This window comes from Salvelinus fontinalis, chromosome 10 (genome assembly GCF_029448725.1).
Source record: "Salvelinus fontinalis isolate EN_2023a chromosome 10, ASM2944872v1, whole genome shotgun sequence".
Classification (NCBI taxonomy): Eukaryota; Metazoa; Chordata; class Actinopteri; order Salmoniformes; family Salmonidae; genus Salvelinus; species Salvelinus fontinalis.
In genome coordinates this window covers 11,358,495-11,371,326 of record NC_074674.1, presented here as the reverse complement: position 1 = coordinate 11,371,326, position 12,832 = coordinate 11,358,495, and the positions used below count along the sequence as shown (strand labels likewise).

The 12,832-nt window shown below is 43.8% G+C and overlaps 1 protein-coding gene across 1 annotated transcript; it reads left to right on the top strand.

Annotated features, from left to right (window-relative positions):
- Positions 1-5,978: 5,978 nt before the first annotated feature.
- Positions 5,979-12,731, top strand: uck1 (uridine-cytidine kinase 1). Its single transcript, XM_055935717.1, has 7 exons — positions 5,979-6,186; positions 6,481-6,640; positions 6,878-6,974; positions 11,091-11,233; positions 11,378-11,472; positions 11,832-11,880; positions 11,965-12,731. The coding sequence occupies exons 1-7, from the start codon at positions 6,100-6,102 to the stop codon at positions 12,150-12,152; spliced, it is 819 nt and encodes a 272-aa protein (XP_055791692.1). The 5' UTR covers positions 5,979-6,099; the 3' UTR covers positions 12,153-12,731.
- The last annotated feature ends 101 nt before the right edge of the window (positions 12,732-12,832 follow it).

Below are 12,832 nucleotides of genomic sequence, written 5' to 3'. Positions count from 1 at the left end.
GTCTAGAGTGTCTCCCCCTTTGAAGAGGGGGATGACCACGGCAGCTTTCCAATCTTTGGGAATCTCAGACGACACAAAAGAGAGGTTGAACAGGCTAGTAATAGGGGTTGCAACAATTTTGGCTGATCATTTTAGAAAGAGAGGGTCCAGATTCTCTAGCCCTGCTGATTTGGAGGGGTCCAGGTTTTGCAGCTCTTTCAGAATATCAGCTATCTGGATTTGGGTGAAGGAGAAATGGGGGAGGCTTGGGCAAGTTGCTATGTGGGGTGCAGGGCTGTTGACCAAGGTAGGGGTGGCCAGGTGGAAAGCATGGCCAGCTGTAGAAAAATGCTTATTGAAATTCTCAATTATTGTGGATTTATCGGTGTTTCCTATCCTCATTGCAGTGTGCAGCTGGGAGGAGGTGCTCTTATTCTTCATGGACTTTACAGTGTCCCAGAACTTTTTTGAGTTCGTGCTGCAGGATGCAAATTTCTGTTTGAAAAGGCTAGCCTTTGCTTTCCTAACTGCCTGTGTATTTTGGTTCCTAACTTATATTGTGGGGGCAATGTGATGCTAATGCCGTACGCCACAGGATGTTTTTGTGCTGGTCAAGGGCAGTCCGGTCTGGAGTGAACCACGGGCTATATCTGTTCCTGGTTCTAAATGTTTTCAATGTGGCATGCTTATTTAGGATTGTGAGGAAAGCACTTTTAAAGAATAACCAGTCATCTTCTGCTGACTGAATGAGGTCAATATCCTTCCAGGATACCGGGGCCAGGTCAATTAGAAAGGCCTGCTTGCTGAAGTGTTTGACAGTGATGAGGGGTGGTCGTTTGACCGCAGACCCATTACGGATGCAGGCAATGAGGCAGTGATCGCTGAGGTCCTGGTTGAAGACAGCAGAAGGGTATTTGGAGGGCAGGTTGGTCAGGATGGTATCTATAAGGGTGCCTGTGTTTACGGATTTGGGGTTGTACCTGGTATGTTCATTGAAAATTTGTGTGAGATTGAGGGCATCAAGCTTAGATTGTAGGATGGCTGGGGTGTTAAGCATGTCCCAGTTTAGGTCACCTAACAGCACGAGCTCTGAAGATAGATGGGGGGCAATTAATTCGCATATGGTGTACAGGGCACAGCTGGGAGAAGATGGTGGTCTATAGCAAACGACAACGGTGAGAGACTTGTTTCTGGAAAGGTGGATTTTTAAAAGTAGAAGCTCAAATTGTTTGGGCACATACCTGGATAGTAAGACAGAACTCTGCAGGCTATCTCTGCAGTATATTGCCACTCCGCCCCCTTTGGCAGTTCTAACTTGTCGGAAAATGTTATAGTTAGGAATGGACATTTTGGGTTTTTGGTGGCCTTCCTAAGCCAGGATTCAGACACAGCTTGGACATCCGGGTTGGCAGAGTTTGCTAAAGCACTGAATAAAACAAACTTAGGGAGGAGGCTTCTAATGTTAACTAGCATGAAACCAAGGCTTTTACATTTACAGAAGTCAACAAATGAGAGGGCCTGGGGAAGATATCCCTCTAGTGGTGTGGGGGCTGTGCTTTGGCAAAGTGGGTGGGGTTATATCCTTCCTGTTTGGCCCTGTCCGGGGGTATCATCGGATGGGGCCACAGTGTCTCCTGACCCCTCCTGTCTCAGCCTCCAGTATTTATGCTGCAGTAGTTTATGCGTCGGGGGGCTAGGGTCAGTTTGTTATATCTGGAGTACTTCTCCTGTCTTATCCGGTGTCCTGTGTGAATTTAAGTATGCTCTCTCTAATTCTCTTTTTCTCTCTTTCTTTCTCTCTCTCGGAGGACCTGAGCCCAAGGACCATGCCTCAGGACTGCCTGGCATGATGACTCCTTGCTGTCCCCAGTCCACCTGGCCGTGCTGCTGCTCCAGTTTCAACTGTTCTGCCTGCGGCTATGGAACCCTGACCTGTTCACCGGATGTGCTACCTGTCCCAGACCTGCTGTTTTCAACTCTCTAGAGACAGCAGGAGCGGTAGAGACACTCTCAATGATCGGCTATGAAAAGCCAACTGACATTTACTCCTGAGGTTCTGACTTGTTGCACCCTCGACAACTACTGTGATTATTATTATTTGACCATGCTGGTCATTTATGAACATTGGAACATCTTGGCCATGTTCTGTTATAATCTTCTGGCTGTGCCGGGTGGAGAGGACTGGCCACCCCTCATAGCCTAGTTCCTCTCTAGGTTTCTTCTTAGGTTTTGGCCTTTCTAGGGAGTTTTTCCTTGCCTCCGTGCTTCTTCACCTGCATTGCTTGCTGTTTGGGGTTTTAGGCTGGGTTTCTGTACAGCACTTTGAGATATCAGCTGATGTACGAATGGCTATATAAATACATTTTATTTCATTTGAATGGGAGTGGAGCAAGGCACTGCAGGGCCTGGATTAACCTCTACATCACCAGAGGAGGAGTAGGATAAGGGTACGGCTAAGGGCTATAAGAACTGGTCGTCTAGTACGTTCGGAACAGAGAGTAAAAGGAGCGGGTTTCTGGGCGCGGTAGAATAGATTCAATACACAATGTACAGTCATGGCCAAAAGTTTTAAAAATGACACAAATATAAATTTTCACAAAGTCTGCTGCCTCAGTTTGTATGATGGCAATTTGCATATACTGTACTCCAGAATGTTATGAAGTGATTAGATGAATTTCAATTAGTTGCAAAGTCCCTCTTTGCCATGCAAATGAACTGAATCCCCCAAAAACATTTCCACTGCATTTCAGCCCTGCCACAAAAGGACCAGCTGACATCATGTCAGTGATTCTCTCGTTAACACAGGTGTGAGTGTTGACGAGGACAAGGCTGGAGATCACTCTGTCATGCTGACTGAGTTCGAATAACAGACTGGAAGCTTCAAAAGGAGGGTGGCGCTTGGAATCATTGGTCTTCCTCTGTCAACCATGGTTACCTGCAAGGAAACACGTGCCGTCATCCTTGCTTTGCACAAAAAGGGCTTCACAGGCAAGGATTTTGCTGCCAGTAAGATTGCACCTAAATCAACCATTTATCGGATCATCAAGAACTTCAAGGAGAGCGGTTCAATTGTTGTGAAGAAGGCTTCAGGGCGCCCAAGAAAGTCCAGCAAGCGCCAGAACCATCTCCTAAAGTTGATTCAGCTGCGGGATAGGGGCACCACCAGTACAGAGCTTGCTCAGGAATGGCAGCAGGCAGGTGTGAGTGCATTGGCACGCACAGTGAGGCGAAGACTTTTGGAGGATGGCCTGGTGTCAAGAAGGGCAGCAAAGAAGCCACTTCTCTCCAGGAAAAACATCAGGGACAGACTGATATTCTGCAAAAGGTACAGGGATTGGACTGTTGAGGACTGGGGTAAAGTCATTTTCTCTGATGAATCCCCTTTCCGATTGTTTGGGGCATCTGGAAAAAATCTTGTTCCGGAGAATACAAGGTGAGCTCTACCATCAGTCCTGTGTCATGCCAACAGTAAAGCATCCTGAGACCATTCATGTGTGGGGTTGCTTCTCAGCCAAGGGAGTGGGCTCACTCACAATTTTGCCTAAGAACACAGCCATGAATAAAGAATGGTACCAACACATCCTCCGAGAGCAACTTTTCCCAACCATCCAGGATCAGTTTGGTGACGAACAATGCCTTTTCCAGCATGATGGAGCGCCTTGCCCTAAGGCAAAAGTGATAACTAAGTGGCTCTGGGAACAAAACTCCCCAGACCATAATCCCATTGAGAACTTGTGGTCAATCCTCAAGAGGCGGGTGGACAAACAAAAACACACAAATTATGACAAACTCCAAGCATTGATTATGCAAGATTGGGCTGCCATCAGTCAGGATGTGGCCCAGAAGTTAATTGACAGCATGCCAGGGCAGATTGCTGAGGTCTTGAAAATGAAGGGTCAACACTGCAAATATTGACTCTTTGCATCAACTTCATGTAATTGTCAATAAAAGCCTTTGACACTTATGAAATGCTTGTAATTTTACTTCAGTATTCCAAAGTAACATCTGACAAAAATATCTAAAGACACTGAAGCAGCAAACTTTGTGGAAATTAATATTTGTGTCATTCTAAACTTTTGGCCACGACTGTACAGGTGTTTACATGACAGTTGCATCTCCACCCACTGTTGTGGTCTGAGGAGAGGGGTCACTGTGTTTTGGGTTACATACAGCTGTTCACCCACCATTGAACCACAGAGCTAGTAGGTAATGTTCAATTGAAGTGTGTGTGTGTGTAATTACTTCAGTATTCCATAGTAACATCTGACAAAAATATCTAAAGACACTGAAGCAGCAAACTTTGTGGAAATTAATATTTGTATCATTCTCAAAACTTTTGGCCACGACTATACAGACAAAGGTATGGTAGGATGTGAATACAGTTCAGGTAAACCTAGGCATTGAGTGACGATGAGAGAGGTATTGTCTCTAGAGACATCAATTTAACCAGGTGAGGTCCCCGCATGTGTGGGAGGTGGGACAAGAGGGTTAGTTGAGGCATATTGAGCAGGGCTGGAGGCTCTACAGTGAAAAAAGACAATAATTACTCACCAAAACAGCAATGGACAAGGCATATTGACATTAGTGAGAGGCATGCATAGCCGAGTGATCATAGGGTCCAATGAGTAGCTGGACGGGCTGGAGACACGGCGATTCAGACAGCTAGCGGGCCGGGGCTATCAGAAGGGCCTTAGAGGGACATCGTGACGGAAGAAGTCTGTTGTTGTAGCCCTCTCGTGCGGTTACGCCGGCAGACCAGTCGCGATGGATCAGCAGGGGTCCGTGTAGTAAAAGGGTCCAGGCCAATTGGCAGAATAGGTATAATAGTCGGAGACCTGGCCGGGTGGTGCCAGAATAATTCTCACAAGTATATTCCTATAGTTTGTCCACACAATCAGTTTAACCTCGATATTAAATACTTTTTTCCAAGTGGAAATTAAGAAATGTCTATAGAAATTATGGGACAACTGCAATTAGAAAGAAAAATATATTAATTAGAAAAAACCTAGGCACCTTATTGGGTGTCTATTAGGGCTCCCGAGTGGAGCAGCGGTCTAAGGCAAGCGGGCTCAGTGCGAGGCGTCACTACAGACACCCTGGTTTGAATCCAGGCTGTGTCACAACCGGCCGTGATGGGGAGTCCCATAGGGCACAATTGGCCCAGCGTTGTCCGGGTTTGGCTGGTGTAGACCGTCATTGTAAATTAGAATTTGTTCTTAACTGACTTGCCTAGTTAAATAAAGGTTACAGTGTAATTTCAATGTAGATTCACTCCAGTTGTCAATGGTAAGCTAAAAAAAATACTCTTCAGGATGCAGGCAGAGTTTTAAAAAACCTTTGCATTGTTTTTTTTTTTTTACTCATTATGACATAATTGCGACATCATATGGGGGACACCTGGTGCATTCAAAACAACTGGGAACTTGGAAACCTCCAACTTCAGTGCATTCAAGACAACTGTGAAAAAACAAGCCCTGACTTTCTGACCTGAAGAGGTCATGATTTGACATCATATTTTTCAGAGTTCCCAGTTGTTTTGAAAGCACCAACTTTGCCTGAATTTGGAATTTCAGTAGATACTGTGCTGTGTGCAGTTCCCCCCCTTAGACATTTGATTCTAAAATAGCCTACATGTAGAAAACGAACACTTGAACAACTGTTGAGTGGTTGTTAATCATCATTGTGCATCCCTCCACATAAGCATGGAATTTGATGCAGCTTATGATTGTTTCCATGAAAATGAAAATTATATTGGGCTCCTCCTGGTGGTCTTCTGTGAGTATTTTGTCCTTGCTATCTGGGATCCTTGAGACGTCCCCCCCCCCCGAGTTTATTTCCGCCTGCATCGATGCTTATCAGATAACCAGTAGACCTAAGCAATATAACATGATTATAACAGCTGAATGGTGGCCAATTGAATAACAACATTACAGAATACACACACTTAATTAGTTTCAAATGAGGACTCTTATTTTGACGTTTTTACAAACATTAGTTTTGCCCCAGGAAGTGCTTGGCCGTGTTCTCGCGTATTTACAAATATGAACGGGAACAGATTCTTGTTTTGGACGGCAGCTGACTAGCAACAAAAGCGTGCTGTTTTTCGACAATTGACCCGACATGACTGCTGCCAGACCGCTCGAGATGGAGCGGCCAAGGCACCGTCCGTTTCTGATCGGTGTTAGCGGAGGAACTGCCAGTGGCAAGGTAGGTAACGTTAACTAGCTACACAATAATAGCTATCTAGCTAGCTGTCAGCTAGCTGTCGTTTCAACAATCAGTAAAGTAGCTAGCTAACGTTAGCTAGTTTTCGTTTTCCCAATGAACTGAAAGCAAACACTGAAAGCAGACACATCAGGATGTCACTTGACACCAAGCCATCTATTAATTTATTGTCTTGTTTTCTGTCTGTGACAATTTTGAAATGTGCCAGCTACTTCACTCTGCTATGGCTATGCCCCAACCTTATCATCAAACTGAAATTATGTTTCTGATTTTTAGTCAACAGTATGTGCAAAAATCATGGAGTTGCTGGGCCAGAACAAGGTGGACCATCGTCAGAGGAAAGTGGCCATCATCAGCCAAGACAGCTTCTACAAAATCTTGACACCTGACCAGAAGGCCAGGGCACTCAAGGGCCAGTACAATTTTGACCACCCAGGTACTACAGGCCTGTATGGATATTGTAATAACATAAGTATAATTGTTGTAATAACATACACTCTATCAGGCACTTATCACTCACTAGATTACATTAAATGAATCAAGCAATGGCAAATGTTCTAACTGTAGCTGCAATGTGAAAAATGTAGGTTAACTTAAGTAATCATTATTATAAACATAAAATAAATGCATATCTGGATGGAAAAAGTGAATAACGTGGAAATGTTTATTACAGATGCTTTCGACAACGAGTTGATGTACCAAACCCTGAAGGATATTGTGGAGGGGACAGTGGTGGAGGTGCCGACATACGACTTTGTCACGCATTCGAGGTGAGGGAAACATTCCATATGGAAACATACCATTTCAGTTGGAAATGCCCTTCTTGAATTCAGACAGACCGGGTCAAAAAGGCCCACCCTACACATTCCAGAGCTCAGATAGTTGACTCTTGAACTAAGACATGACCTTTGACCTAAGATGTCTAACCCAGCTCATCTGCAGACACACCGAACAAAAATATAAATGCAACATGTAAAGTGTTGGTCCCATGTTTCATGAGCAGAAAAAATACATAAAAAAATTAATACGCACATAAAGCTTATTTCTCCAAAATGTTGTGCACAAATTGGTTTACATCCCTGTTAGTGAGCATTTATCCTTTGTCAAGATAAAGAATCCACTTGACAGGTGTGGCATATCAAGAAGCTGATTAAACAGCATGATCATTACACAAGGGCACTCTAAAATGTGTTTTGCCACACAACAAAATGCCACAGATGTCTCAAGTTGGGGGAGCGTGCAATTGGCATGCTGAATGCAGGAATGTCGACCAGAGCTGTTTTTTATATATTTATTTAACCTTTATTTAACTAGGCAAGTCAGTTAAGAACAAATTCTTATTTACAATGACAGCCTACCAAAAGGCAAAAGACCTCCTGTGGTGACAGGGGCTGGGATTAAAAATAAATAAAAAACATAAATATAGGACAAAACACACATCACGACAAGAGAGACAACACTACATAAAGAGACCTAAGATGACAACATAGCAAGCCAGCAACACTTGAGAACAACATGGTAGCAAAACAACATGGTAGCAGCACAAAACATGGTACAAACATTGGGCACCGACAACAGCACAAAGGGCAAGAAGGTAGAGACAACAATTCATCACGCAAAGCAGCCACAATTGTCAGTTAGAGTGTCCACGATTGAGTCTTTGAATGAAGAGATTGAGATAAAACTGTCCAGTTTGAGTGTTTGTTGCAGCTCGTTCCAGTCGCTAGCTGCAGCGAACTGAAAAGACGAGCGACCCAGGGATGTGTGCTTTGGGGACCTTTAACAGAATGTGACTGGCAGAACGGGTTTTGTAACCAAGTCTAGATTTAACTTTAGCCTGCAGCTTTGATATGTGCTGAGATAAGGACAGTGTACTATCTAGCCATACTCCCAAGTACTTGTATGAGGAGACTACCTCAAGCTCTAAACCCTCAGAGGTCGTAATCACACCTGTGGGGAGAGGGGCATTCTTCTTACCAAACCACATGACCTTTGTTTTGTTGGTGTTCAGAACAAGGTTAAGAGTAGAGAAAGCATTTATTACAAACCTGGGGAGGGTCCAGCTGAGTATAAGACTGTATCATTTGCATATAAATGGATGAGAGAGCTTCCTACTGCCTGAGCTATGTTGTTGATGTAAATTGAGAAGAGCGTGGGGCTTAGGATTGAGCCTTGGGGTACTCCCTTGGTGACAGGCAGTGGCTGAGACAGCAGATTTTCTGACATTATACACTGCACTCTGAGGTAGCTAGCAAACAAAGACCCCTCAGAGACACCAATACTCCTTAGCTGGCCCACAAGAATGGAATGCTCTACTGTATGACATCATTGAGGATCTTTAAGGTTTCAGTGACACATCCATAACCTGAGCGGAAAACAGATTGCATATCAGAGAGAATACTATAGACATCTAGAAAGCCAGTCAGTGGATTATTGACAAGTTTTTCCAACACTTTTGATAAACAGGGTAAAATAGAAATAGGCCTAAAACAGTTAGGATCAGCTTGATCTCCCCCTTTAAATAAAGGACGAACTGTGGCTGCCTTCCAAGCAATGGGAACCTCCCCAGAGAGGAGAGACAGGTGAAAAAGATCAGAGATAGGCTTGGCGATGATAGGGGCTGCAACCTTAAAGAAGGGTCTAAACCATCTGACCCAGATGTTTTTTTGGGGTCAAGTTTCAGGAGCTCCTCTAGCACCTCGGACTCAGTGACTGCCTGCAGGGAGAAACTTTGTAGCGGGGCAGGGGAAAAAGAGGGAGAAGCATTGGGGATAGTCGCATTAGAAGGGGTGGGAGATGAGGAAATGTTGGACGGGCAAGGAGGCATGGCTGAGTCAAATGGGAATCCTGACTTAATGAAGTGTTGATTGAAGAGCTCAGCCATGTGCTTCTTGTCAGTAACAACCACATCATCAACTTTAAGGGACATGAGCAGCTGTGAGTAGGAGGGTCTATTCTCCAGGTCTTTAACCGTTTTCCAGAACTTCTTGGGGTTAGACCCACTGCTCCTTAAAGTAACTCACTTTGGCCTTCCAGATAGCCTGAGTGCACTTATTTCTCATTTGCCTGAACGAGAGCCAGTCAGCCTGAGTATGTGTGTGCCGAGCCTTTCGCCAAATGTAATTGTTGAGGTGGAGTAACTCTGCAAGATCACGGTCGAACCAGGGGCTGAACCTGTTTTTAATTCTCATTTTCTTGACGGGGGCGTGTTTGTTAACAATATCACTGAAAATATCAATAAAGAATGTCCAAGCGTCTTCGACAGAGGGGATCAAGCTGATTCTATACCATTTTACAGAGGCCAGTTCATGAAGGAAGGCTTGCTCATTAAAGTGTTTTAGCAAGCGTCTATGACAAATCAGGACAGGTAATTTCACTGAGCAGCCATTATGAACACAGGCTGTAAAACAGTGATCACTAAGGTCATTACAGAAAACACCAGACTGATACCTATCAGGATTATTTGTGAGGATAACATCAATGAGAGTAGCCTTTTCTGGGTGTTTGGAGTCATACCTTGTGGGATTGGGAGTAATCGGAGAAAGATTTAAGGAGTCCCATTGCTTTAGGACTTGGGCAGGTGGTTTAAGCATGTCCCAGTTTAGGTCACCTAGCAGGACAAATTCAGACTTGGTGTAAGGGGCCAGGAGAGAGTTTAGGGCAGGTAGGGTACAGGCCGGTGCTGATGGAGGACGATAGCACCCAGCATCAGTCAACAAAGAGCTATTTGAAAGTTTAGTACTTAAAACCAGCAAATCAAATTGTTTGGGGACAGACTTGGAGACAACCGAGCACTGAAGGTGATCCTTGGTAAAGATTGCCACTCCCCCACCTATGGAAGACCTGTCTTGCCGAAAAAGGTTATAACCATTAAGGTTAACATCATTATTCAAAACACTCCTCCTTAACCACGTCTCAGTAATGACCAACACATCTGGATTGGAGCTGTGAACCCACACTTTCAATTGTTCCATTTTAGGTAATAAGCTTCTAGTGTTAACGTGCAGAAAACCCAGGCTTTTACGAGAGCAGAAATCAGTGAAACAGATATCAGAGCACAAGTCAGAAATGGGTCTAGCAACAGTAAATGGGCCAGGGTGTACATGCACATTTCCAGATATCATCAACAGTAATACAATACATCTGTTCCCAGAATTTAATGTTAATTTCTCTACCATAAGCTGCCTCCAACATCATTTTAGAGAATTTGGTAGTATGTCCATCCGGCCTAACAAATGCAGACCACGTGTATGGCGTCGTGTGGGCGAGCGGTTTGCTATTGTCAACGTTGTGAACAGAGTGCCCCATGGTCCGGGTGGGGTTATGCTATAAGCTACGGACAACGAACACAATTGCATTTTATCGATTGCAATTTTAATACAGAGATACCGTGACGAGATCCTGAGGCCCATTGTTGAGCCCACTGCCGCCATCACCTCGTGTTTCAGTATGATAATGCACGGCCCCATGTTGCAAGGATCTGTACACAGTTCATGGAAGCTGAAAATGTCCCAGTTCTTCCATTCTTCTTATACTCACCAGACATGTCACCCATTGAGCATGTTTGGGATGCTCTGGATCAATAACATGTTCCAGTTCCCGCCAATATCCAGCAACTTCACACTTCTTGAGGTGTATGGTGGTCACACCTACCTTTTATTAAGGTATCTGTGACCAATGGCAGAATATCTGTATTCCCAGTCATGTGAAATCCATAGATTAGGACCTAATGAATTTTTCAGTTGATTGATTTCCATATTTGAACTGTAACTCTTTGAAATTGTTGCATGTGGCATTTATATTTTTGTTCAGTAAACATACCAATCCTGCGAAAGTTATTCTGTCTATAGATGTGTCTTTGTGTGTACTAAATGTGTGTGTTCCAGGCTGCAGGACAGGATAACAGTGTACCCGGCTGACGTGGTTCTGTTTGAAGGGATCCTGGTTTTCTACTCTCAGGAAGTGAGGGATATGTTTCACATGAAGCTCTTTGTGGACACAGACTCTGATGTCAGACTGTCTCGCAGAGGTACTACTGACACACAAATTAAGAGGATGTACCATCTATAGATTGTCATATGCACTTCCATACTCATACTTTACTCTAGCATCTTTGATATACATATTTGTCACGTCTTGGTCCTGATCTGCTTGTTGTGGATTTTACCTACAGTTCTGCGGGATATGAAGAGAGGCAGAGACCTGGAGCAGATCCTCACCCAGTACACCACATTCGTTAAGCCAGCCTTCGAGGAGTTCTGTTTGCCTGTAAATGTCCAGTGCTGCCCCACTTACAATACACAAACCGATAATGGACACTAATTCATTATTAATAGGCCTAATTATGGACACAATATGACACATTTAACACGTTCAGTCAGCTGATTTACATCAGTGAGACGTTTAAATGACTCAATTACAAATGTGCGCAAAGCTATCAAGGCAAAGGGTGGCTACTTTGAAGAATCTAAAATACATAATATATTTGGATTTGTTTAACACATGATTCCATATGTGTTATTTCATAGTTTTAATGTCTTCACTATTATTCTACAATGTAGAAAATAGTAAAAAATAAAAACCAGGCGTGTCCAAAATGAGATGGATAATGGTCCTTTTTTTTCCAGACCAAGAAATATGCAGATGTCATTATTCCTCGAGGAGTTGACAACATGGGTAATAATAACGCTCATGAATCATGAAGAATCTCCATCCCTCTCTCCTTTCACCTCATTAATCTGCCTTTCTTTCTCGCCGCAGTGGCCATCAACCTCATTGTGCAGCACATCCAGGACATCTTGAATGGGGACCTCTGTAAGTGGCACCGTGGAGGAGCGGTCAACGGGCACAGCCGGGGCTTAAAGCGGGCCGCCTCGGAGCAGGGGGACCTGGCCAACTTCCCCCCAGGGAAGAGGGTCCTACCAGAGCCTAGCAGTCGCCCCCACTGAGACAAAAATCTGTGTTTACTGTCTGTCAGTCTGTCTACTATATATATGTGTGTGTTTTGTAGTATGTATTTAGAATTTAGGGTTGATGCTTTTACTGACTAGGTCTGGGATGGGGGAGAGCTGGGGGGGGATTAGCTCCTGTAGCTCACCTGCAGACTGCAGAGCATCCAATCAGATAGGGAAGACTTGAGAATACATCCAAAATAATTCATTAATATATCACAAACGGTTAGAGCAGGTATGACACAACTCTTTTTAAAATGACTGTCTTCCATGTGTACATTTTTACCCTGCAGTGGTTTGACTACCTCCGGCTGACAGGAGTGAGATGGTGGAATAAAAGCTTTTTTCTTTTAAATGTCTGTTTTGATTTTGGCTTTGTTTGCTGCTTAAAATGTGAAAATCAGATAAGTACAATATTTATCACCTAATGTGTGCACTTCAGTAGGCTGTTTGGATTGTGAAATATCTGCTGGATCATCCCTTGATGCCATGGTAAATTCATGCCTTGTGAGTTAATTTTTTAAAGCATTTTCCTAATGACCATGATATTTAAGAAATAAAATATGTTCACTATCAGAGGCTTGTGGTTATTTTTTTACCCTAATGTGCGAGCACAACAAGCCTCCCATTGACATCAATGCATGACGATGTAAAAGTTACGAGTGCAGGTCTTGTTG